The sequence below is a fragment of the Aethalodelphis obliquidens genome, unplaced genomic scaffold (assembly GCF_003676395.1).
Source record: "Aethalodelphis obliquidens isolate GAN/ISIS:26980383/991018 unplaced genomic scaffold, ASM367639v1 scaffold7, whole genome shotgun sequence".
Classification (NCBI taxonomy): domain Eukaryota; kingdom Metazoa; phylum Chordata; class Mammalia; order Artiodactyla; family Delphinidae; genus Aethalodelphis; species Aethalodelphis obliquidens.
The window spans coordinates 27,834,028-27,859,778 of record NW_020837951.1 but is presented as its reverse complement, the minus strand read 5'-3'; the positions used below and the strand labels follow the sequence as shown (position 1 = coordinate 27,859,778).

Sequence of the window (25,751 nt, the reverse complement as noted above, 5' to 3'; positions counted from 1 at the left end):
GAAGGTGAGGTCTGCTACCCCCAAAGGTGGTAAAATGCTTACCCGTGACTCACGACACACCTCCAAAGAGGCTGTGCTGGTACTCACATGTCAAACAGCACGTTATGCTGGGGACAGACCCCCAGGTTCTGCCGGATGGCGCTCATCTCGGAGCGAATGTCTTTCCCCAGGATGTAGGCAGTGCCCGAGGTGGGGGGGAACAACCCGGTCAGGATTGACCTAAGGACAAAAACGTTAAAGTACAGGAGTCAGCATTGGCCCTCCTGCCCTGAAGCTCCACTCCAGGCGGCAACGTCCGGGCAGACGGCAGAGGCAGCAACCCTCCAGCCCCGTTCCTTCCTAATGGACTCCAACAGACCCCAACACAGCGAAGGAGTCCCTGCTTCAGTGAACAGCTAGGAGTGGGCCTATGTGTTGGAAATGGCAGTTTCAGCACAAGCATTTTTTAAATGAAAATTCCAATTTACAATGGGAAGTACACTTTAAAGCATATATTCTTTTTATGCTTAAAATCATGTCCAAGTAAAAGGGACAAAGCAGAACAAATGATTCAAAGATAAAAGTAATTTTTGTGTTTGGCAGTTAGGATTTTTGCGCACCTTTTAAAGAGTTTCTGCAATGTTCATAATATATTGATTTTGCATGCTAAAAATATATAAAAGAAAAACAGGAGGAAGAGATTACCTCTTCCCCCATCAAAATGCCCTCTGCAATGGCTGATGGACTACATTGAAAGCCACTGAGGTAACGCTGGTGTGTTTATAGCCTGTGCTCCCTTCTGAAGCTGTCCATTATAAGGTCCTTATAGGTCCCAGAGAAGGCAATCATACAGCCAGCCAGCTGCCCAGCTGTTTCTCACATCTGCTTAGAGACAGAGTTCCTGGAAATTACTTCCTCCCACCAGTACAGCCAATCTCTCTTTCCACATTCTTGCCTCACAGTTCTGACCAAACCAACTCCAAAGGAGACCTTTTCTCAGACTTGTCACAGTCTCAGGTTCCAAAAATACTGCAGAATTCTGAGAACCGAAGGGGAAAGGTCATCTAAAGGCCTCCAGCCTATTTTAACCTGAAGAAATAATATCTAGAGAAAAACCAGCATTTGGAAAGCACTCTTGTGATTAGATAATATTTTTACATTCATCAATTCCTCATATGCTCTGCCCTTGGCCCAGTAACCAAGGCAATGTTCTTAGGTATGAATTTCTAACTGTAGGACAGTGAGAAAGCCACACCCTCTTCTTACATGGTGGTGGTCTTCCCAGCTCCATTGTGGCCCAGGAAGGAGGTGATCTGGCCCTCATAGAAATTCAAGGCCAGGCCGTCAACTGCCACCTTCATGCCATCTCGGTAAACCTTCATCAGGTTCTGAATGGACACGCCCAGCTTCAGGTGGGTGGGTTCCTCCTCCATGCAGACTGTGAGAAGACACAGGATGGAAATGAGTCCACAGAAGACACTGACGAGTGGAGTGTCAAGACGCAGGGGGCTGTGCTTGCACTTTTACAAGTGTCCTCTCTCCACGGCTAGTTCTGGCTTCTCAGGCAGACGGGCAACAAATATTTATCTAGGGCCTATCTGGGCACTAGTGTTGGTGATGGGAATACAGTGATAAAGGTGCAGAGAGGAGGCTGGGGAAGAAGAGAAGGAAGAGCAGGTGAAGCAGCTGGCACAGCGGGCAATGGCGGGTGGTAAGGAAACTCGTGAGCCATGCTAAGGAACATCGTACTTCACCACTGGCGACTGGAGGAAGGGCACGGAAGAGATCAGCAGGGGAGAGACTTATGAACGACTTAGGAAGCTATACCGAACACAAAGAGCTCCCCTCCAAGAACCTGAGCAAAAAAGCCCAGAAGGCAGCGCCTTTGCTGAACTGTGGGCAACACTACCTACAGTCAGAAGCCAGGAGGGGATGTGCGCTCTGGGTAATGCAGGCTGAGCACATTACGAAGCACAGAACGAGCTCTGTGGCAGCCACCTGGCGTCAGCCTGCACAGGCGCATGCGTCTGTCATCAGGACAAGGCAGGCAGAGAGGTTGTGGCTCCGTAACCACGGCTGTCTTTACCTCTTCTTTCTAGCTGTCAGGATAGTATGAAAAGTATGTGTATATGTGTTTGGGGGGATGGGGTGGGCGGAGGTGAAGGCAGAGATCAAGAGCCACTTTATTTAGAAGCCAAGAGAACATGTCCCAAGGAAATGTCCCTTAGAAGCCCAGATAGTGACTCCCCGGTAAGTCAACAGCACTGGACACAAATGCATGGGAGGATGTGGAAAGGGTCACTTCAGGGGATTTCTCCGCCCCTAAGGTGGTTTTAGGCTCTTCAGGCCGAGAGCCACCCCTTGCCCCCCACAGCCAGTAGGGGCAGCTGCACTGCAGTTAAGGGGAGGGTGGGTCAGCAGAACTTACTTTCTGATGTTCCCTTCTGGCTGAAACCAGGCTGGCTCTTCTCATTGCCTTCCTCGCCAAACCAGTAGGACTTAGTACAAGGGAAATACCAGGGCCTGGGGATTCCATATTGGCCTGAAAGCAAAGCACAGATGTGAGCAAAGCTCAGCAACACCCCGGCATCCCCGAGGTGTCCCAGCCAGACACAGCCTCCTTGACTCTCTCCTTGACACAGCCTTTGGAGACAGGACAAAATGGACTGGAGGTGGGGGAGGAGAGGCAATAACATTTACTGAGATCTCCTGTGTATGACAAACATCTTGCAGAATCTTTCCAGCAACCCCACGAGGCAGGTATCATCCCCACTTTAGAGATGAGGAAACTGAGGGTTAAGTAGCCTACTCAAGATCACTCAGCCAGTAAAGTGGAGGACTCAGAATTTGAATCCAGATCCGTATGATACAAAGTTGCATATCCAATGTGGGAAGTTCAGGTAGGGTACGTAAAAAACATTTCACATACACTCCCTTAGAGAAAAATCAGTAGGTGAAACCAGAAAGAGTTAAACCTCACTCTCTCAGAATTTGATCTTCTATGAAAATGTATCCAAGGCAGGTCTTGGTCAAGGAGATTTATTAAGGGAAGTATAAAAATGAATTTTTATGAATACTAATTCGATTAAAGCACAGGCAAGGGCTGAGAGCCAATGTATCTTATTATTCACAAGCTGTACTCAGGAAACAGAACATTTGCTGGTGGTAATTCAGGGGATACAGAATTAGAGACCTGGGTCAGCATTGGGAGGACTCTCCTGGGCTAGCCGACCCAGTGTGACCCACCTGGGTTCACCTCCAAGCACCTGCTCTTACCAGCTTTGTGGCCGCAGGCAAGTTATTTAACTTCTTCGGGTCATAGTTCTCTCATTTGCAAAAACTGGCTAGAACGATAACTCCCTCAGAGTAGTCTTATGAGGATTAAATGAACCAAAGTATGTAAAACACTTTGCACAGTGCCTGGCACACAGTGCTCAAGAAACAAGAGCTATGTCAGTACTAAGAGCTGTACTTTTAGCATCAGCTGCTTCTCCTTGGAGACTATTTGTTTGCCCTAACCACTTTCCAAGGAGACCCAGGCCCTGCAGAAATTCCAGCACAAAGGAAGGAAATCACTACAGCTAGAAATTTCATTTCCCTGGCTGATGTCTAAAGCAGTGTGGAAGCTCAGTGTACCTGGAAACACAGCCTCGGTGTACCACGTCATCACCCCGTAGAGGAAGGCGTCAAACAGCATCATGGAGACCGAGGTGGTGAGGTTGAAGCCATCTTCCTCCATGGGGCTCTCAAAAAGGTTGTCCCATTGCACCCCAATGCCCTGCTCCTCAAAAAGGGCAAAGTACTCACAGCCAAACCCGAAAGCCACAGGAGACAGCAGGCTCTGTGAGAAAGATGCAGAAGTCACTCATCCATCTCCTTGTTTCTCATTCTCCTACCACTGCTAATGCAAATGTCACCTGGAGAAAGGTGAATTTGCCAAGTGGATCAATTGCAAGATATGGAAATATTTATCTACAGAGTCCCTTTAGGGGAGTGGGCTCCCTGGCAGCATATAAAGTGATTCTATTTATAAGCACTCATTATGCTCACACATTTCAGAAATGCATGTATGATGGAATGTAAAACTTTTAGAATTCTATGCTTCCGAAGGTGCCTCAAGGGCTCAGCAATCCTGTCCCTTACACACACACACGGTCCTCTCAAGCTCCCTGCTCGGCCAGTGATGGCTCAGTGTCATAGGAGCCTGTCTGGGGCTGCTGATGTCTAACGGGTCCAGACAGAGGCATCTGGAGCGTCCTGCAAAAAACTCAGGACAACTCAGTCTTATAGGGACTTGCACCCCCTCGGAGGCCTCTCCTCCTCTGTACAAGGGAGGGGAGTGAAGTCCGGGATTTGCAGGGAGATGGAGTACCTGCTCCTCAGTCTTGAAGTTCAGAAAATATTACTCAAGTGAAACCCCATACTGGACACAAGGGAGACAAGAGTCCAGAAGGAGCCATTTCTGATCTCAAGAGCTTTCAGTTCTATCTGTGGCTATGACTGTGGCGAGCTTAACACGGCCAGCAGAGCTGGGAGACAAAAGGTAGAGCTGGCCTCTATTGTCTAAAGGAAAGGCATTCCCCAGTGCCATTTACCGCATGCAGTGCAGTCTGGCTCCCTACAAAATGCCATTGGATTCAATTCAACCAGTGTTCACTCAGAGGACTAAAAATAAGCAATTGAATAAGACACAGTCCCTGCCTTCAAGGAGCATAGAATCCAGAACTGAGGTTCAAGTCCCGTTGGAAAGAGAATCTCTTATCTTCTGTTCTCAGCTTGGACTATAAAGCAGAAGTGAAATACCAGGTGCGGCTGTGACTGCAGCTACTGCAGAAGGGCCAGAGTTACTCACTGCAAAGATCTTGAGTGTGAAGCCCACGTAGTCTTGCCACGCCACGCACAGGACGTAGGGCAGGTACAGCATGAAGTAAATGATGCCTCCACAGGCTGCCGCCAGGTTGGCTCTGGAGAAGAGCGTGCTGATCAGAAAGCACTGCAGGATGGTCACCACGGCGAACACGGACAGAAAGACAAACACCACACTGGGGTCGCTGTAGGGCAGCAGGTTTCCTAACTGGGAAGGAAGAGACCCAATAAGACTGTCAATAAGCAATGATCTATGGGAAGCAGCCAGGGCTTATTCCTGCTCATCTTAAAGACAATACAGAGGAACAGTGCTGTTCATTTTTCTGACGAGTGAACTGAAATCTACTGAAGGGAAATGACTAGCCCAAGACCACACATCAAAGTCATGGTAGAGCCAGAAACAAAACAAAGTCCAGGGTTGATATTCACCAAGGTTCATCTCAAAAGACAATTTTGTTCTTTGTTTTTCCAAGAAATAGTATCACTTGGATTCTCCCCTTCTTCTATAAGGGCTATGACTCTTGGCACCAAGAAAGAATTGTGGGAGACAACATCCCACATGGCTTCTCCCTCCGAAAGCCAAGGAAAAGGGTCAGGCCATGTTAACATCCCCCATGAGAACCTGCTATGGATTCTGGATCCCCGCAATTATCCAAACTCTGTGGACTCTTCAAGTGTCTCTCTAGCAGTTGGTTCTATTTTAGCAGAACCTACCAGCGCTCAGCTGTCACAGAGTGGCTCTCACCCACCAGTCACAGGACCTCCACCCCGGCCACATAGCTCAGCCCTGGCAGTCAGACATCAGAGCATGAGGGGGGCTTGACTTTAGCAAGAACTGCTCTGCCACAGTGTCGGGTGACCCCAGTGAAGTCCTTAACCTTCCTTGGCCTCATTTCCTTGTATGTTAAATGGGTTATTTAGTGAGGATATCACAAGACAGCACACATATGTGCTTTAAATAGTGCTTGGCAATCAGTAAGCGCTCATTTGTAATGAATAGTAGCTGGTATTAAATTAAATGTTACTTCCTTTCCCTTTGTACCCCTCCACTTTTAAAAACATTTATTTTTTTAAACAATGCATCCTTAAATGAAATGATTGTGAAAAAAATGGCATATAAACCTATTAATGTAAGGGGTGGACACAGAACTGCACTGTACAGAGTCCCCTTCAAGGAAGGACTTATCTGGCTGTCAGCAGACAGCCTCAGGTGTCAACCCCTCTAGGTTTGTCCCAGCTGCGGACAGCTGCCTGGCCCTGGGGCACACCCTTCCAGTGACTAATGGAAGGGCCTGGGTCTATGCGGTGTCAGGGAGGGAGGCCTTGGGGTAACCTAAAGGGCTGGACATTTCAGCTCCGCGGCAAGAGTGCCCCGGGGGTTGGCCGTGCGTCACAGTTCAACTCCTCCCTCTGCTCAATCCTGTATCCTCCCCATCCCTTCTAGAGGTGTGGATCCCTAAGAAATACCCATACCCAAACTCTGCCTCAGCCTCTGCTTCCAGAAAATCCTAACGTGCAACAATATCTATGCTTCTGAGTACAGTTTTTAGAAATTCTGGCAGAATTACCACCCAATACATCTAGGAAAATGAGTAACTCTCTGATGCTGCCATGAACCATTGCCAAACAGCATGCGTAGTTACGCTTGTGCTCACCTGGGACACAAGACCCCTAGGTTCAGTCCTGCTTAGCTGCTAACCAGATGGGTCGACTCTGGACAAGTTGCTGCCCTTCTCTCGGTCTCCCCTTCCCCAACTATAAAATGAGGGAATTGCAGGGAACAGCACATATGACCCCTTCCCTTCCGAAGAATCCGTGCCTTTCTTCTGCTCACATGGCCCACGGGGGGCAGGGAGGGGCCGGTGAGGCAGCCTTACTTTCAGGATGACCACCAGCAGGCCGGCGCTCACGAGCAGGGGGATGAGGCTGCTGATGAACCAGCTGAACCACAGGATGCTGTTGTCCAGGCCCATGATGCGCATGGTCTCCTTCAGCCGCGCCTCCTTCTCGTACACGATGCCCTTGATGATCACAGCCACAGAGTAAATCCAGGCCAACGTCATGAAGAGGGGCATTGACCGGCTCATGACCCGCAGGAAGCTGGAAGGGCGGGGGGAGGAGCAAAGGTGAGTGTAAGCCAGGCTCCTGGGCCAACACCTCTGGGTCTGCACGCAAGAGAAAGCACCAGTTCTGAGCCCGAGACGGGCAGACCTGTGCACCCTGACAGTTACGCTTCGTGAGTGGGGTAACGCAGTGATGACACTACTAACAAAGTGATGCCAAAGAAAACTTCTTTGAGGGCTTTTGCTTTAGTAACCAGATAGCTCTCAGATGTCATTAAGCTAAATGGGGGTGATTTTAAAGTACTAAAACAAAACCAACAAAACCAAAACACCGACTCATTCCGTCTTGAAAGTTCAACACCTTCAAGGTCATCTCACTATCAGCTTGCCTTGCATAACTGTTAATGACAGGTGGTGCAGAAATACACTTCAGGCAGCTCTTGTCAGTAATACTTCAGATTTCCAAAGTAGAACAGGAAATGCAGTGAAGTAAAAGGAACACAGAATCTGGACTCTGAAACCCAAGGTTCAAGTCCCAGCTTTACCACTTACGCACTTACTGGCTACGTGACAACAGGCAAAGGCTCTGGATGCCTCTGACCTCTCCTCGTGTTCCCATCTTAATACATCCTTTCTAGAGTAAATCTTGGCTTAGGGGGGTCTTTGGAAAAGTCTTCCTTTGGAAAATACTGGCTAATCTTTCTGAAGGTGAAAAACAAGATAAATCCAGGTGACCTAGAAAAGCTAGAGTGAGCCCTGCAAGGAAATGGGTTGTTCAATGCAAAGCAGGGAGAAATACAAGGAGAGGAACCCTGCTCCTTCTGCACTCTGATCCCTACACACACACTCTCCCTTACACAACAGAGAATAAGAGAGTTTCCAGAATTCAGAAGAGACATGACATATTTCAGATGCTTGCAATAACTACGCCTCTGCCTATTCTCTCTCTCTCACAAGAAATCACTGGCTCCAAAGGCACAGTCCGCACAGTGAGAACCTGGCAGCACAGTGACTAAGCACTAAAAGATTATCTAAAATGTCTAAGATAAAAAGGCCTTGTTCGGTTTTATTTGCATTGTTTGAAAATGTGGTTTACCACTTATAGAGAGGAAGAAGAAAAACTGACACAAAGTCTGCTTTTATAGGTCTAGAACGCTGTGCCTGTGTTTGGGGGACGTGAGGATGTGTGGATGTGTTTGGCATGTGCTCGTCATGACACATCTTAAACTTGCAGATTGGGCTGATTTTGACTGAAAGGATAGAGTATAAAAAAATAAAAGTTCTGGTAACCATGGACTAGAAAGGAGTGAGGATTACTGGTGACGTGGCTCAAACTGTCAGCTACCTACATCTGGCATCTTATTTCCTGAAATTCCCACAGAATTCCAAAAACAATTTTTTTTTTTTTTTGCAGTAGCTGCAATCTTGCTTTAACCAATTTTTTGACCCATGTCAATACACACATAAAATAAATATAATCATTCTGTTTCCTCCCTTGACGTGTGTGTGTGTGCCTGTGTGTGTACACACCACCTGGGGACAGTGTTAACCAGTTAAGCAAAGGTGGTGGCTCGCTGGTAACTTACATGTCATCAACGTAACAGGGGTAAGGCATCTGCTGCATGTAGATGCCAGTTTTCTTCTCTGTGCCCGTCAGCACCCGGATGATTGCCTGCTCCACCACATCCTGCAAGTACGCGAAGCCCCCCCAGACGTACCGCATATCCTCAAAGGGGTCAGCCCGAGGACCGGGGTCCCAGTACCTTAAATCAAACCACAGGCGATCAAACATTCCTTAGAACCATACAATAAAAAAAATTCAGTCACCCACAATCCTACCACCATTACAGAGCCACTTTTCTTATTTCTGTATCTTACTTTCTGGTCTCAGCTGACACGTACACATGTTTTTAAATAAATATAATCAGAATAAGCAAACCACTTGTTGGTTTGGGTTTCCGCCCCTCCATTAGTTCCCTAACATTGCAACAAGTACACGGGCCAAAATGTACTTAACCATTCCCTTTTATCTTGCTTAGTTGCTCCCTTTTATAGAAAGGGATAGTGCTAGCACAGAGAATCTAATGTCTTTTTTTCCTGTTGATTTAATTCCTCAGGACTAATTCCCTTGAATGGAAATGCTGAACCAAAAGATAATGATATTTTAAGACCTTTGAAATAGTTGTCTCCACAATGAATGAGCCAGTTACACCAAAATCATGCCACCAATTTGAGTTATACTTTGTTGGAAATTTTTACCAAATTATTACTTAAAATAAAGTACCTCCACTCACATTAGCTGCTCTTGACTTTCCCAAGACTGGCTGGTACGATGAGGGGATTCAACTTACCCATCCTTGATCTTATTCGTCCTCTCCACATTGTCAATATCCATCCGGATCTTGTACTTGACGTGATGGGGCAGCTCAACACTGCCAGGAGCAATTCCAGTGAACACGATCCCAGCCCAGAACTTCCGCTCATCCAGTAGCTCCATGGACTTGTTGATGAGCAGAACCTCTGTTGCCACTGGTTCCAGCTTGTTCAGGTTCACACACTGAAGGAAGAACAGCCGACACGAGAATGCCGATGGCCAGGAAAACAAGCAGTGGCCAAGGCAGAATCCATGCTAAGAGAGAAGCGCTAAGTGCATGACTTTTTTTATCCTCCCTCTCTACTCCTCTCTCAAGTCATTCTCCAATATTCAATTGAAAATGGGTTGTTTTGGTTTTTAACTGCAATTTAAGGGAAATGTTGGAAGTATTTAGAGGTAAGTTACCTATACTGATTTTTGTGGAGGGAAAGAGGTTTAAACCTCATTTTCGCTTGTTTTCTTAGTTAATTTTGAGTCATAACAACTAACCAAACAGAACAAAAAAACCTTTCATTTGTCCCTATTAAGTCACATCATTTTTAGGACTCAATTTTTAAAGTGTAATCGGTCCTATTAGATTTTAGTTAAGTTTCACAAGTAATGCTTTTTTAAGGGAATGCTTTGTTGCCATTAGGTATTGGGATATCAAAACACAGGAAAACCTAGAAAACGATGGATAGAGACATTCTTGAGTCAGATAGAATAAAGCTAGAAGTTAGGTCTGTTGATTTACTCATTCAGTCATTTAACTAACATTCATTGAGTACCTTTTTGTACATTACACCCTGTGTTAGGTGGAGGGATACTACTGTAAATAAGATGACATATTATTTCTAAACTTTACTCCAATCCAAACCTTATTGCACCATCTCAGAGAAAGAAGCCAAAGCCTTTTCTAAGTGGTCCGCAGAATAGATCCTCACCTCCATGAAGCGAGAGATGGTCTGGATTGCCTGGTTGGTCTCATTGAAGGCTTCTCTCCAGGTGTACACAGAGCCATTAGTGGACTGCACTTCCTCTGGGTGCTTGGCCAGAAATGCCACGATATCTCTGGCTGTCCAATCTAAGCCTTCCAAGCGCTGTTCCCAAAAGTGGTCATTGCCTCTGCTGTCCAAAAGCGTCTGCCATTCCCATGACAAAGTACAAGTAGTAAACACCAACTAAGTCTTGATGAGCACTATATGGTTTACAAAACCCTTTCACATACATTGTCTTTCTTTAAAATCTTCATAGAAAACTGTGAGATAGGTAACCCAATGTTTCCATTTTACAGGTGAGAATACTGGGCTCTCGGATTCTACTGCACCTTCCCACTACATTATATCTTCTTCCTCTTTTGAGACCCAGGCTGATGATTCCTCATAAAGACCCTAATCTCTAGATTGAATTAAGCCACACCTACTTCTGCTGTTTAGTTCGGGAAAATAATTCTGCTGTTAAACCAATATGATCTTTTCCAGTTGCGGGATGCATGGGTCATGACGCAAAGGAGGCCTGTCTTCCATTTCTTATTCCCTAGCTGGCTGGCTCTCCACGTGGGTCAACATGGAAGAGAAGGAAAACCAATCTGGTGCTCAACCAGCAGGTGCAGAGGACCAGGGTAGAGGCCTGGCAGATGTGCTGCCAGAAAAATGGGTCTGTTTCAACCTCAGCTCATGGAAAGGAGAATCAGCTGCAACTCCTTTCACACCTTTGAGAACATACATGAAGCTCTGGCTCTACTGAAATGGAATCCCTAAGGGGCCAAACTCTGCTATTTTTTAAATCAGTCTTATTTCTACTAACATATAAGTTTTTTCCCCGTGTGGCTTCATATTCTTTATTACAAAGGGAGCATAATAGTTTTTTAGAGTATATAAACTATAATTTCATTAACTATTCCCATACCGCAGCATTTAGTCTAATTTCTCACAATAACAATTATTATAGTAATAACATTCTCTCTCATATGGTGACTTTTTTCTTTAAAATTATTTCTGTATGGGATACATCCCTGAGGGTGTGTGAAAATGCAGATACACAGGATAGCACATTTTTTATGGCTCTTACAATTTTCATTCCAAATTGTTTTCCTATAGGGAATAACAATTTATACTGTCATCCGTTAAGATATGTGTTTTTGTTAACAAAATAGGTACAAAATTGTACCTCACAAAGGTTCACAGGTGTATGGGTTAGTGATTCTGAAATGACTTGTTTGGGACTTGAACTGAGCACATAAGACCTGAGTGAAGACACGTGGCATTTGGGGTGAGGCCCTCCCTGGCCAGTGTGGCTTCTCAGCAACATGGCCAAGGAGGGCAGCAAGGCTGGAGAGACATGCCCAGTGAGATCACTGATCACGTGGCCGTTCTAGACCATGAGAGGGGCCAGGAGACCAAAGATCCCCCTCAGGAGCAGTGGCCAGGGAGAAAGCAGAGGCTTGAGATGAAGGAGACAAACAGCAGCTCAGAAAGGAGAACAGTTTAGTATCAGTGGGTTACATGACTCAACGGAGAAGCACCTCCAGATATGTGGGGTGACGCGACGGGTGTAGACAGAGCCAGAGACAGCAGAAGATAAGAGCTACCACAGAGTAGAACGGTAGCTTTCGTGGGCTGGGGGAAACAGGGAGGTCAAAGGGTATGAAGTTTCAGTTTTGCAGTACAAAGAGTTCTGAGGCCCTAATGTACAGTGTGGTAACTATAGTTAATGATACTGTCCTGTATACTTGACACTTGCTGAGAGGTAACTATGTGAAGTGAGGGACATGTTACTTAGCTCCATTGTGGAGACCATTTCACAACGCATACGTATATCAAAACACCAAGTTGTACACCTTAAATACATACACTTTTAATTTGTGAATTACACCTCAATAAACCTAAAAAAAAAAAAAAAGAAAGAGCTACCCCAACAGACGCAGAAGTCTCAAGCATTGCCTTGTGTACCAGACGCAAGGCTGCAGGGGGTACAGAGGACTGAGTGGCCCAAGCTTGTGGAGTGAACAGTAGAGAAGAGAAAGCAGCTGGAGGAGGTTCCTTCGACCTCCGCCCGCAGGCTGATGAGTCCGCATTTGGTGTCTCAGCCTAACCAGCCCCCTACACTCCAGGCCCCAATACCCACTGGCCTGTTGGACATCCCCACCGTCCACCAGATAGAAATCAAGAATCATCCTGAAGCTGCCCTCTCTTTCACCCCTCCACAATCAAGCAGTCACCAGGCTTTGCCTCCAGCCAATGCCTTGGCCACCTACTTGGATAGCCTCCGCCCTGGACTCTGCCTTCCACCTTTCCCCTCTTCAATCCACCTGTCAAACCAGAGTAATAGCTCCCCTTGCCTAGCACCCTTTCATGGTGCTCCAGAGCTTAAAGTAAAGGTCCTCGGCTTGACGCCCAAGGCTCTCCAAACCACATGCCATGCTTTTCTCCCCAGCCACAGCTCCTCCATTTCCTATCACACATTCTGTGTTCTCCAGCAGGAGTGCTAATGAATGCCATGGCCATGTTGGCAAGCGCCTTGTCCCAGAAGAACTGAGAGCCTGTGAGCTGCTGGAGCACCCAAGCCAAACCGTCTACTTAAGAGAAGGGGAAGCATCGTTCTGCCTACAGACTAAAACTCATGGAGTTCCTTCAACAGGGACCCTCACCATCCTCTGAGACGCAGGAAGAGAGAAGTCCAACAAGTAGAAAAGTACATTCTAAGGAGAGGACCAGGAAGAAGACACCTGAGACCACACCTAAGTTTATGGCACTGTCTGCGGCTGGACCACTTGAATCCCTTTTGGAGGAGAGACTGGAGTCCAACAGAGATCCATCCTTGAAGGGCATAAGTTGTTGTTGTTATCATTATTAGTCAGAAGTATTCAGTCAATCCATACAAATTATTGTTCATGTTTTTCTGACTGAAGTCCCTTGGTTTTTAAAGGCTCCCAATTTAAGAATTAAATTGCAAGACTAGTGCAATAAAGATGACTCCAGCTTTCCCCTCATTGGAAGACCACCTGCATATCATCCCTCCCAGGGACATCAAGGGACAGTCCTCAGCCTGGGAGAGCACCTCCCACGGTAGATACCTCCTCTAACACCCAGCTGCCCCTCCGGTCAATCAGGTGTCAAGAAAAGAAACCTGGCAAAATCCATTCGTGCTTCTTAATAGCAGCAGGAAAAAAGGAAGAGGCCTCTCTCACCATGGAGAGAGGAAATAGTCTAATGATTCTCTGACTCAGCCCAAGGCAGGATGATGCGATTAAATGGCACTCAGGCTCAAGCAAAGGAGACATTCCATGCTCAGACTCCTCTGCTTTTGAATCCAATTGTCTCTAGAGCATTTATCCCTTTTCAAGTGGTTCTGAAGCACTAAGTGCAATTCCCCTCCATGCAGTAACAGCAGCTCTACACTCACACGGTGCCTCGGGGAATGAGTATCTCAGGTCAGACCAGACCTTTGCTCACACACACCTCTGTCCAAGACCCACTAGGACATAGTAGGGCTAAGTAAGATGCTGTGGCTCTAGAGCCAGAAATGAAAATAATCAAGGTCCTGTAATCACCAAACTCTTGCTCCAAATACCAGCCCTAGGTTTCTTGGAAATCTGATTTTGACTATCAGACGCATTGATGCTGATGTGCATGAAATGGTGTGACTTGTGCACCGTCACCTGTAGCTCTGCCAAGTGATGGGCCTGTGGCTTGAGCGACACTCAGTACGTCTGCACTGGTTCAATGTAAAGAATCCTCATCTCAGTCACTTCTGGGAAAGTAAGGAGCATCAATCAGGTACCCGGTAATCAGAGGGACACTCACCCGGACAAGGTCCATTTCTGGGCTGCTCTCCATGAAGGTCCAGATCTTGGGGCTGAGCTCTTGCCACATGCCTTCCAGATCATGAAACACAGCCAGTTCCTGGAAGGTCTTATTCACCTGGAGTCAAACGGGGAGCCAGGGGAAGCAAAAAAAAAAAAAAAGAGAGAGAGAGGGAGGCAGAGACATGAGAACTCAGCTGCTCCCTGAAAAGATGTTCCATCACAGAAGCCCTTTTCCAGTCCTTCCCATTCCCAAGAAGTGTCTGCCTGCAGCAGTGATTCAAATACCCAAGGCTGGAGAGCTGGCCCTCAACAGTCAGCTTGGGCCTGAGTCAAACTGGAGGTTCTCACTCTGGAAATCCCAGAAGAGCCATGAGTATACTCAACACACACCATCCGAAGCCACCTTTATATTTTTGTCCATAATTCTAGGAGGATTCTGTAGAGGGCCTCTTGGGCCCAGGCAGCTTACCTCAGCCATAACCTGCTTTGTGACTGGAGTGTCAGGTGTATACAGGATCTTCCCAACAAGCAGGGGCTTGAGAGCTTTCCATATGATGCGGGAAAGAGGACTGGACTCCAGATTCTTCATCAAATCATTGCAGTAAGGAGCTATGAAGAGGATGAAAGGCAAATATTTGTATGCATGCTCATGTACTTGCAGGAACTAACAAGAGCTTTGGAGCCAGCTGGTCAGTCATGGGTTCAAATCTCAGCTCTGCCACTTAATGGCTATGAAACAACATCACTTGTCTGAGCCTCAGTTGGCTCCTCTGTAAAAATAAAGTTAATGACATCTACTTGGCAGAGATGCGGAGAGGATTAACTGAGATGCTGTCTGTGCAGCCCCTAGAACGATGCTTGATAAATAATCAGAGCTTATTGTAACACTGATGATGGATAACTCACAACTGAGACAATATGGAAAAATGTTTTTTATTATGCACAATCCTTTATAACTCTAAATAGCTTGCACCAGTCCTCACCACTCTGTTTTTATTGGAAACAAAGAGCTGAATTCAGACTTTAGTTTTCAAGCAGAAATTTTAAATTTCCCTTTAATTAATAGGATGTAATAAACATCCCAAACTGAAAAGTCCAAATTTATAACAGACAGTAGGGTTTGATTATCCAGAAGGATTCCTGATTTTTAAAAAAATTTCATTCTGGGTTCTTTTAGATACTAAGTATCCTCTACATGCTACAAAGATAATTTTTGTTTTCAAGAGAATTTTCTCACAGTTGTATCTGTTGTGAAAATGAAGGTTCCCTTGGGTTGACTTACAAAGTGAGGGAGCGGAGGGGACGGCATTTCAGAAAACCGCCTACAGTGCCCTTCCCCTCAGGCTCGCAAAGCAACCTGCCATGTCTGGAGTGCTTCACTCCAGACAAGAACAAAAGGTTCTTGCGTCACAATAACGCACAAAAAGCCACCTCACTCAGTGTCTGAAAGGCACAGCTGCAGTTAGAAATGGAGAAAGGCTCACTTGCATCATATTTTCAATGAAAACGATGCCACTGTCTAAAACTATAACACTGGCTCCTGGCTGCTACCAGGCACAGGACACACATCCCCACAAAATTGCCCAAGTGTGGGGAACAGATGTGGAGTTACAAGGTTCTTCAATGCCACCTTGCAGCTAAGAACCACAAACAGCAGATCACATGTCCCAGTCTGATGGCACACACACCACCATGAACAGGTATTTTGGAGGTCACGTGGTTTACCGAAAAAAAGCATGGAGCCAGGCAGATCTGGCTTAATCCTGGCTCTTGCCGATTAGCTATGGTGTGGCTTTGACCAAGTCGCTGAACCTCTCTGAGCCTATAAAATGTGGGGTTATAAAACCTTCCTCGCAGGGTTATTGTAAGGGTTAAATGAGATAAGTTAAATAAAATGCATAGTACATAGGAAATGTTCCCTAAATGTTACCTTTTATTATTGCTGTTGTTGTTGTTAAGTCTTTATTGTAAAGCATACCTCGAGGAGAGGGAGGGGAGGGGGAGGGGCAAGGGAGAGGGGGAGAAGAAGGAGAAGATACTTGATCACTTTGGGAACCACCCTCCGACATCCCCCAGAAAACTGAGGAGATTGGCTTTCAGTCATCCATTCACTTGATAAACACACTGTACGCCTGGGATGTGCCAGGCCCCGTTCACACAAGTGGGGACAGTTCCCTGATTAAGATTCCCTCCTCTAGGAGCTCAGTCTGGGGGGCAAACAGACAGGTAAACAAACAGCCACCACTGCTACGTAGGGTGAGGATAAGCACGAGGAAGCAGGTGCCACAGGGGCCGCGGGGCTGAGCCTGGGACCGAGGTGGGCTGGGCCCAGGGCTTGGGTCTGCACGGACACTCACTGGTAGAATTGTCATAGAAGGTGCCAGCGTCGTCCTCAGTGCCGTTGCCTCCAAAGAGGGCTTTGTAGTTGTTGTCCTCATACCAGTTAAGGGACTTTATCTTCAGGCCCCCACCCTCGGGATGGCCGCAGACGATGCGGGACACGGCCTGGTAGATCTGGGTGGGGGAGCTGGAGCTGTTCGCGTTGGTCAGAAACATCACCTCCTGCCGCATGTCAGTCCAGCTCCTCATGCTGAAGAGCTGGTGGACAGATCAGGAGGAAAAGCAGAGGGAAGCGCGGGGCAGGTTGAAGACACAGAATAGGAATGAACAGGTTAATGTCTTGACCTCGCCAAAGCCTCAGCCCAGAACATATCTTGCCTGATGTCACCTCTCAGAGGGGCATTGCTCTGTGATGGGATTGTCAGAGCCTTGCTACTCCTCCGTGGTCCAGGCACCAGGGGATCGGCGTCATCGGAGAGGCCGTTTGAGGTGCAGATTCTGGTCTATCTATCTACAGTTCAAATCTGCATTTTCACGTGGTGCCCAGGTGACTCCTAGACACATTAGAGACTGAGAAGCACCACTTAGCAGTTAGGGGAGCCCCCGGTGACGGGCTTTATCTCATTCAGATGATCACTGAGTTTACAGAAGAGGATGCTTTCTTTGAATGACTATGTGTTCATAGGCGTACATCAGGAACCGCTCACACCCTCGGTCACTGCCTCATTTCTAAAACACCTCAAACTTCAGTGTGGAAACTGAGGGGCCCTCTGCCCCCGGGCAGAAGAGGTGCTGTGTGTGAAGTCCCTGTCCTCGTCTCAGCTGAGTGCCGGGCAATGGAAAAAGCGCATGGTGGGGGACCGAGTTTGAATCCCACTTATGTCTCTCATTAGTTCACAGCTTTCAGAAAGTCACTTCTCTGAGGGCCCAACTTCCCATCAAGATGATGAAGCTAAAACAGTGAGGCGAGGAGAAAATCACACGATATCTGACTGACGTCCCAGAGAGGGCCCAACACAGAACAGTCCCTGCCGGAAGACCCAGATGCCCCAGGCAGCGGGGTGGGGGGCTGAGTCTGGAACTCACACGTGACCAGCTCTTTGTCACACACCAACGTACTCCAGCACTGTGCGGACTTCTTGGCCCAGTGGCTCTTATAATTCAATATTTATAGAGCAATTTGTATTTCCACACATTTCACAATAAATCATTAAAAAATCCCTACATTCCTTGACATGTCACTGCTTGTCCTCACCGCCTGGAGGCCGGAGGCGTGGTGAGCAGAGGGGAGTGGCTGCGGAACCCTGCACTTGCCCCCGGGCCCAGTTTTCCATCTCACAGAGCCTGCTGGCTCCGGTGAGTGACAAGGTCCTGGGCGCCACAGAGCCTACATTTGCCTTCTGCCTGCAAGGGGAACCAGGAGCCCCAGAGGCGGTCAGAGGTCACAAAGATTCCTTCCTCCAGAGGGAGCATCTAACACCGGGAGAACACAGTTAGGCGGCCCGCTTTTCCTGACTTTATCTTCTCATCACCTGTATGAGGTATACAGACGGGGAGGGGAGAAGTAGTCAGACACCTCTCCTTTCCTTGGTGGGTGCAACAGCCCTAGAGATTTTTTTGTTTGTTTGTATTTTCTGTTTTTTGCGGTACGCGGGCCTCTCACTGTTGTGGCCTCTCCCGTTGCAGAGTACAGGCTCCGGACACGCAGGCTCAGTGGCCATGGCTCACGGGCCCAACCGCTCCGCGGCATGTGGGATCTTCCCGGACCGGGTCACGAACCCGTGTCCCCTGCATCAGCAGGCGGACTCCCAACCACCGCGCCACCAGGGAAGCCCCCTAGAGATTTTTAAACGACAGCGAAAGCCACTCACTTCTCTTTCTCACCACCACCATCCCCCAATCAAAAGGACAAATTGCTCCCCACCTAAAGCCAGCACATCTTTGGACAGAAGCACCATAAATGACTGAGTTATTCCAAGCTCTGGGCTCTTCCCGGAACCTGTCTCAGGGGCAAACTCCTACTCGTTCTTCTGCACCTCAAATCCCGTTCCACACCTCCTCCGTGAAGCCCTCCCCCTCAAAGGGAAGGGGGCCGCTCATCCTCCAGCCCACGGAAGGTGGCGTTTGATCGACATCCGTGGAGTGAAGAACCGCTGACTCACTTTCTCAATCCACTGCGATGGCCTCCTCCTGCCCTCACCCCCATCACAGTCTCCTAGCATAACAGCTGAACCATAAACGACCCTCATCCTCTAGGTCACACCAGGCGCCCCTGCTCCAGAGCCTCCACTGGCCTCCCATCTTACTCAGTGTAAACCCAGCCTTGGCAGCCCTGCACCACACTCACCTCCTGCTGTGACCTTACCTCCGACTCCCCTCTCACTTGCTCTCTTTGCTCTGGCCACGGCTGGGCTCCTCCCTGATCTTTATTTTATTTTTTTAACATCTTTATTGGAGTATAATTGCTTTACAATGGTGTGTTAGTTTCTGCTTTATAACAAAGTGAATCGGCTATACATAGACATGTATCCCCATATCTCTTCCCTCTTGCATCTCCCTCCCCGCCTCCCTATCCCACCCCTCTAGGTGGTCACAAAGCACCGAGCTGATCTCCCTGTGCTATGCGGCTGCTTCCCACTAGCTATCTATTTTACGTTTGGTAGTGTATATATGTCCATGCCACTCTCTCACTTCGTCCCAGCTTCTCCCTGGTCTTTACATACATCTCTTCATCATGCCTTACATCAGTGTCTTTGGATTTACGGTTCCTCCTGCTTGGAGTGGAGGCCCTAGTGTCATTCCCTTCAGGCTCAGATGTCACCTGACCAGAGAGGACTTTACCAATCAGCCCCCTTTAAGACACCACCTCATCACCCTCCAGCCTCTTACCCGGCTTTATTTTTCTTCATGGCAGGCATCCCTGCTGTCACATGATATACAGACCTGTTTATTCCTGTCTCTCGCCCCATGTCAGTCCCACGAGAACAGGGAAGTTAGTGCACTCGCTGCTAAGTCCCCAGCACCCGGCTGTGGCAGGCACCTGGTGGGTGCTGGGCAGATAACGGAGACACTGTTTCCTGCCCTGCCTCCCCAGGCTCACCTTCCCGTCACTGAGATGTGATGCTCACGTCCGCTCTCACTCATCTGGCTCCAGAAGTCCCCATTCCCAGCCAACTGCCGGCCCTGTTAATCCATACTTTCTTTCTTTGAAGAGTCTCCTTTTTATTATATTTATTTGTTTATTTATTATCTATTTATTTATCTATTATTTTTATTTATTCCAGTTACCATCAGGGTTCAGACAAAAAGTGGGCTTAAGTAGCAAGAACATGGGCTTTCGAGGCCAACGGTCCTGGGTTCGAATTCCAGTTTTGCCAATTAACTTACTAGGTGACTGTGGGCAAGTTGTCTAGCTCTTCTGAGCCTCAGTGTCACCTGTAAAATGGGCACAGTAGGACCCACTCACATCTGTCATGTGGATTACACAGGGAAATTGGGTGAAACTGCATGAACCAGGGCAGCTTAGCTCCCTTCTCCCTTAGCTTCCTTTTAAGGGTTGTGCTTTGGTCAAACAACCAACTTTCTTTCCAAACATGGAGCAGATCAACAAGTGCACTTATTTATTTATCTCCTCCCACTTGTCCCAGGGAAACGGCAAGTTAGATAACGAGTCACTCGTGGCAAAAGTGACTTGACTTAGTGTTCCATTGAGAGGAGCGGGTGGCCCTTGCCGTCCAGGACCAGGGAACAAGCAGGGCACAGGGAAGCAGCTGCCAGGAAAAATGTATATTGTTCAGTTGGAGAGGTTCTACCACATGAGCATCACATGCTTTCAATTTTTCTTTTTACCCCAGACAAAAGGCAGGCCAGTGACGTAAGAGGAAACAGCTGCAACCAGACCGCGAGCTTAGAGGCAGCCTCCCATGTTAGAGTCCCTGCTTTGCTTTCCCTAAGGCTGGCAGGGACCTGCAGAGCAGTACGGGGCATATCAGTGTCAGCTAACGGGGCCCAGGAGAAATGACTTGCAGGGCAGGTTCTGTTTCTCATTCTGCCTCCTGGAAGAACCCTGGGAGACCCAGCTTCTCCACCTACAGAGCGGTCACCAGCGTTCATAACCGGAAGAACAGATGGCAGCCTGGAACAGGGCTTCTCCTCCTGAAAGTGACCCAAAAGCCACGCCTCTCCAGTCAGACACACATGAGCAGAATTGAAAAACAGAACAGACCCCAAAGCAAAACACTAATAAATCAACAGCATTGAATCTCGGTGTTTTCTCTATTTTCCAAACGTTCTGCATTTCCCATAGTGACCATGCAAGCCTTTATTCGTAGGAGACATAGAGTGAGCTTTGATATTTGAGAAAAATGATACAAACCCCAAAAAATGACTTAGAGAAGCAACTCATAATAAGACTGGACCAAGTCTGAGAGAATTTCACCATGAATTATTCCTACCCAGTGTCTTAAACATTAAGGCCTGCATGGTTTCTGACCACCATCCCTCAAGCTTAGCTCTTTACACACCTGGCTCCAAATGGTTCCCCCTTTCCAAGTCTAATGTGAAACAAGACTGGGTGTCAGAAAGGTGAGCACATGCTGACTGGGAGGCAGAGGAATGGCTAATTGCTTTTTGTAAGTTAGGCCCCCTGATCCTGTGACAAGGGTTATTCTAATACGCTTGTAAACATGTGGACCCGAAAGGTAAGCTCAACTTTTATCAGGAGACTACATTCCCATAGTTGAACTCAGGGCCCAGATATTGACGAGGGAAAGACCTGAATTAGGGGTACCATGTTCTTCCCTTCAGATAGCAAACAAATGTTTTGGTAAAAAGACTGTCTTGCTTTGCTACTGAAAAAGAAATAAGGATGGGCTTCCCTGATGGCGCAGTGGTTGAGAGTCCGCCTGCCAATGTGGGGGACACGGGTTTGAGTCCTGGTCCGGGAAGATCCCACATGCCACGGAGCAACTGAGCCTGTGAGCCACAACTACTGAGCCTGCGCTCTAGAGCCCGCAAGCCACAATTGCTGAGGCCCGCATGCCAAGTCTGTGCTCCGCAACAAGAAAAGCCACTGCAATGGGGAGCCCGTGCTCCGCAACAAGAGAAGCCACTGCAACGAGAAGCCCACGCGCTGCAATGGAGAGTAGCCCCCGCTCACCGCAACTAGAGAAAGCCTGCACACAGCAACGAAGACCCAACTCAGCCACAAATAAATACATAAATTTATTTTAAAAAATAAATAAGTACGGAGAAGTTGCTGGTAAGACAAATACAGTAAACGGAAGATGAGGAGGAATCATCCTCTTTACAAATGGGTCATTAACTAGGGGCCAAGAGTAATTATAAGAGAAAGTTCTAGGCTAGATGTCAGGCCTTCAGCCCCTAGCTAATTAACCTTGAGACATCTATGAGTCTTGGTTTCTTCATCTCTAAAGTAAGGAGATCAAATCAGGTAATTTTAAGATCACAGGTATAAAGCTGATTTTACATTTCCTATGATATTCAAATCAAAAAGACCCTCTGAGCCAAACTCAGGGTGGAAAGAAGTGATAGCGGACGATCTGCCTTCTGGGGCTGAAAAAGAAATGACTTACCTCTTGAGCCACAATCCCAAGACTATCCAGCAAAGCTTTTGTAGCTTCAGCCAGCTCCTTGCTGGGGAAGGGAGATGTGGAGTTTAGTTCTGTCTGCAATGAGAAAAAAAAATCCTTTGTTTCTAAACTCAATGTAAACCTGAAATCTGTATTTAAAAATAAACAAGTTAATTAAAACTATTCACAATCTTGAGTTTAAAACACAAGAAACCCACTCCTAATCAAAATAAGACACTAAAATTATTCTAACTGTATGTTTGCAGGTTGTTCATCTCAGATAAGAATTACTAATTCTTTGATGGATGCTTTTAAAGGGTATTTTAAACTAGTTGATATGCAAGAGATAAAAATATCTCATGTGTGTATGTGTGTGTGTGTGTGTGTGTGTGTGTGACCAAGGCAAAGTTGACCATAAATTCCCAACTCTGTCTATGATTCTGCAAGAAAGACAACATGGGAATGGCCTTGAGAAACAAGTGTGTGATGGCTCATAAAAAACGAAGACAGTATAAAGTTGCCAAAAGCATGGAAAGAAGGAATTCTCTTTCATTCCACTCAAGTCAGCACTGTTTCTAACACTGGAAATTTACTTATTTTTAATATATTAAAATTAATTTAAAATAATTTAAAAATACTTGTTTTTATGTCTAGTTTGAGTCAAATTGTAATATGCCACCTAGCTGCATGGCAAATATAAGCAAATAATTGCGGCCCAAGGAAAAGCTAGGTTAGGGCAGAAAGCCTAAGCCAGAGAAGAAACAGAGCAATGATGCACAGGCTCTGAGGCCAGAACTGCTTCTGAGTTTTCAGGCTTCCAAAGAAAAAAAGACACAGGGTCAGTTTCATCACTCCTATTTGTCAAATAGGGGGAAAAAAATCTCCAGGGGAAAACCCATCTTTCCTTGTTGCTTCTACGGGCATCATTTTATTCAATATCAGACCCTCAGAAATCTAGAGAAGGCTGAACCATTTTGATATTTGTCATATATCAGAGATTGCTGTGAAATCATAAGGCAGCCTGCATGGAAGATGGCTGAAAGTAGACGGAGCTCATCATTATCTCTGGGAAAGAGCAGCCTGGGATGTTTCCCTTTAAAAAGAACTCCAAATGCAGAAGGTTAAGTTAGTATCATGATCTCATCATAATATCCTAGCATAATCCCAAATGTACATTTCTGATAAAATCTGTCTAAAGGTTCTCTGGAAGATTTCATCCAGCCTGATTCATGAGCTCTTCTAGAATGGCTCACCCCCCAGAGACCAGCCTTCCCACACTCCCAGTCCTCTGATGGGCCCATGCTTTCCTTGAAATGCTACACTCAGGTAGGTCTCTGTGACACAACTCGCAGGCTGTGTTAATGATCATTCCTTCCATGAAGTAATTATGAGCGAAAACAGGTGGGGGGCTTTTTGTTTGCTTTTTCTTTCTCTCTTCAGGTTCACATTACCACCTGAAGGCTACCACACTAAAAGTTGAACTTACAGAGACCTTGATAAGGAAAAGTTTTTACATAACGAGAGGTCATAATTGGAAGACATAGGAGGTAAAAACTGTTTCTGTGCTTACCATGAGGCTCACAAGAGGATACATGTTCAGGATTGCACAGCAAAACAAAAAATGCTAAATTACATTAATGTAAACATTTAAAACTTAAAATGTGGTAGTTAATGCATTTCTTTTTCAAGTCTGCATTGAAATAAGATTCGTATCACTCTAGGGTGACCCTGAGTGACTACAGAACCCTGGGCAAGTGGCTTCAACTCCCCATGCCTCCACTTCCTCAACTCCACAGCAGAATACACGATAATGTGCACGTGTCACAGCGCCTTCAAAACATTAAACCAGAGGCCATGTGCAAGCCCCTGCACAGTGCCTGGCACACCGCAGGTCCTTGTAATTATAAACAATTCCATCCTTGCCTTTCTCTTCCCTTCCTCCAAAGTTTACTACCAAAACAGAAGGGCTAGTCCTCCGCACACAGGGTTTTCCAGTTCTTGAAGGGACGTGCACCCTCCCTTCTGTCTGTCTCTGGGTGAACTTTTCCTCTTGTCGAGGTGCCCTTCTCCATGAGGCAGACAGCTAGAGTTGTCAGCTCGAGGCAAGAATACCAGCCACCCTCCAGTGTGCTATTTCTAAAATTATAAATGGTCCTCAGCACAAAACCAAGACATCCTCATCCTTAATTCCTGACGGCCTGGGGCAAATGCGTCTCTCTCCCCTATAACCCTTTTTCTTAGTGTTTGCCAAACTGAGAAACAAAAGATAATATTAAGTGGATGACAGATATACTTATATTGGTATATATTTATACCATATACACAGAACTTTCCCCACACTTGACATTTAAATGGAAAAACCTAAAGCAAAATCATTACCTATGATTATGTATATATATACACATACACACACCTTTATCTTAATGTATATTCATGTGTACCCTCTATGTACAGTAAGTGATACTGATTTTACTTTTATAGGAGTAATTCAGTTTCCTTTTCTTTATACAAAACAAATGAGTTGATTAAAAGAAAATATTAAATTAAAAACCAATTGCACTTGAATACAACCTAAATCATGACAGAGGATTGAGAATAACCAGGTTTCACCAACACAGTGTGGGTTCAGGAACTCTCATCAGAACCACCTGAGGTGCTTGTCAGGCGTGCCGATGCCCAGCCCCCGAGACCTGAGTGAAAAGCTAGACGTAAGACCCACAAATCCTTAGGAAATTTTTTGCACGCTGAAGTTTGAGAACCACTGAGGCACAGCACCTGGACAATATTCACACCTCTTTTTCACAGTATTCTTTGCACGAGTGTGGCTGTTTGTGCATTCTATATCTGGTCCACACGATGCTGTCTACTTCAGATTGTGAAGCAGTGACAAGAAGCCAATCAGTTTACCTGGCCTTGCGTGGGATCCAAGATAGTGCCAAACGCATCTGCGGCCAGGTACGTCACACCAATTGTTTACACAAGTCACCAAGTGCGAAAGGCTAGCTCTCTAAACCCCCAGACCCAACACTGGCCGGTTGTCCCCACTAGCAAGCATTCCCCTGAAGGAGACAAATCAATGAGCAGTTCATGTTGTTTTGAGAATATGTCTTCCCCATCTGAATGAATTTAAATCTTCATTGGGTAATGATTTTTCCTTCGGGTTTTTCCATTTAAGTGTCTTAACTTCGGAGCAAGCTTATTCTTCTTGTTTTAGAAGCTACACAATTCAGCAAAACTCCACACACACAGCAGGCCTTACTGCAATGGCTGTCTCACCCATGAATACAGTTAACCATGGACATAAACATAAAGACCTCATTACATTTACTGTGGATTTCAGACCTTTAGATATTCAAACTCCACACAATACCGTATCTTACTATACGAACTTGTTGTCAATAGACTGAACTTTGGTTTGTTTGTTTAATTGACTGATTCAGGTTTTGGTCTCAAAAAGAAAAACACTGGCTAAACCCATCCATAAGTCATAACTAGAATAGTCAATTCCATTTTTTTGGATCCTTTTTATACAAATCATTGTTTGAGATTAAATGCTCAGAATTCATTAACATAAGTATTGGCAACCTGTAATCAGTACAAACTAATTTCCATTTTCAAAGGAGTGCTGATTGGAGTTACACATATAGGTGTGGGTTGACATCACAGGGTTAAAAACACACACAATTCAAATTCAACATCAAGTTTAAATCTTACATTATCCAGGTATTTTGCTCAAGACTTCGTTTCACTTT

General features: G+C 46.3%; 1 protein-coding gene across 6 annotated transcripts in view; it reads right to left on the bottom strand.

Annotated features, from left to right (window-relative positions):
* The window catches only part of ABCA1 (ATP binding cassette subfamily A member 1), a 182,231-nt gene that overhangs the window by 36,535 nt on the left and 119,945 nt on the right, over positions 1–25,751 (bottom strand). For all 6 annotated transcript variants that reach the window (XM_027105324.1, XM_027105327.1, XM_027105323.1 and 3 more), the window contains 13 exons: positions 22,003–22,095; positions 16,426–16,666; positions 14,538–14,677; positions 14,067–14,183; positions 10,206–10,403; positions 9,260–9,465; positions 8,495–8,671; positions 6,723–6,945; positions 4,832–5,053; positions 3,616–3,820; positions 2,408–2,521; positions 1,246–1,417; positions 88–219 (listed from right to left, as the gene is read on the bottom strand). In XM_027105324.1, coding sequence (XP_026961125.1) covers positions 88–219; positions 1,246–1,417; positions 2,408–2,521; positions 3,616–3,820; positions 4,832–5,053; positions 6,723–6,945; positions 8,495–8,671; positions 9,260–9,465; positions 10,206–10,403; positions 14,067–14,183; positions 14,538–14,677; positions 16,426–16,666; positions 22,003–22,095 — 2,240 coding nt within the window. The remainder of the gene's footprint in view (positions 1–87; positions 220–1,245; positions 1,418–2,407; positions 2,522–3,615; positions 3,821–4,831; positions 5,054–6,722; positions 6,946–8,494; positions 8,672–9,259; positions 9,466–10,205; positions 10,404–14,066; positions 14,184–14,537; positions 14,678–16,425; positions 16,667–22,002; positions 22,096–25,751) is intronic.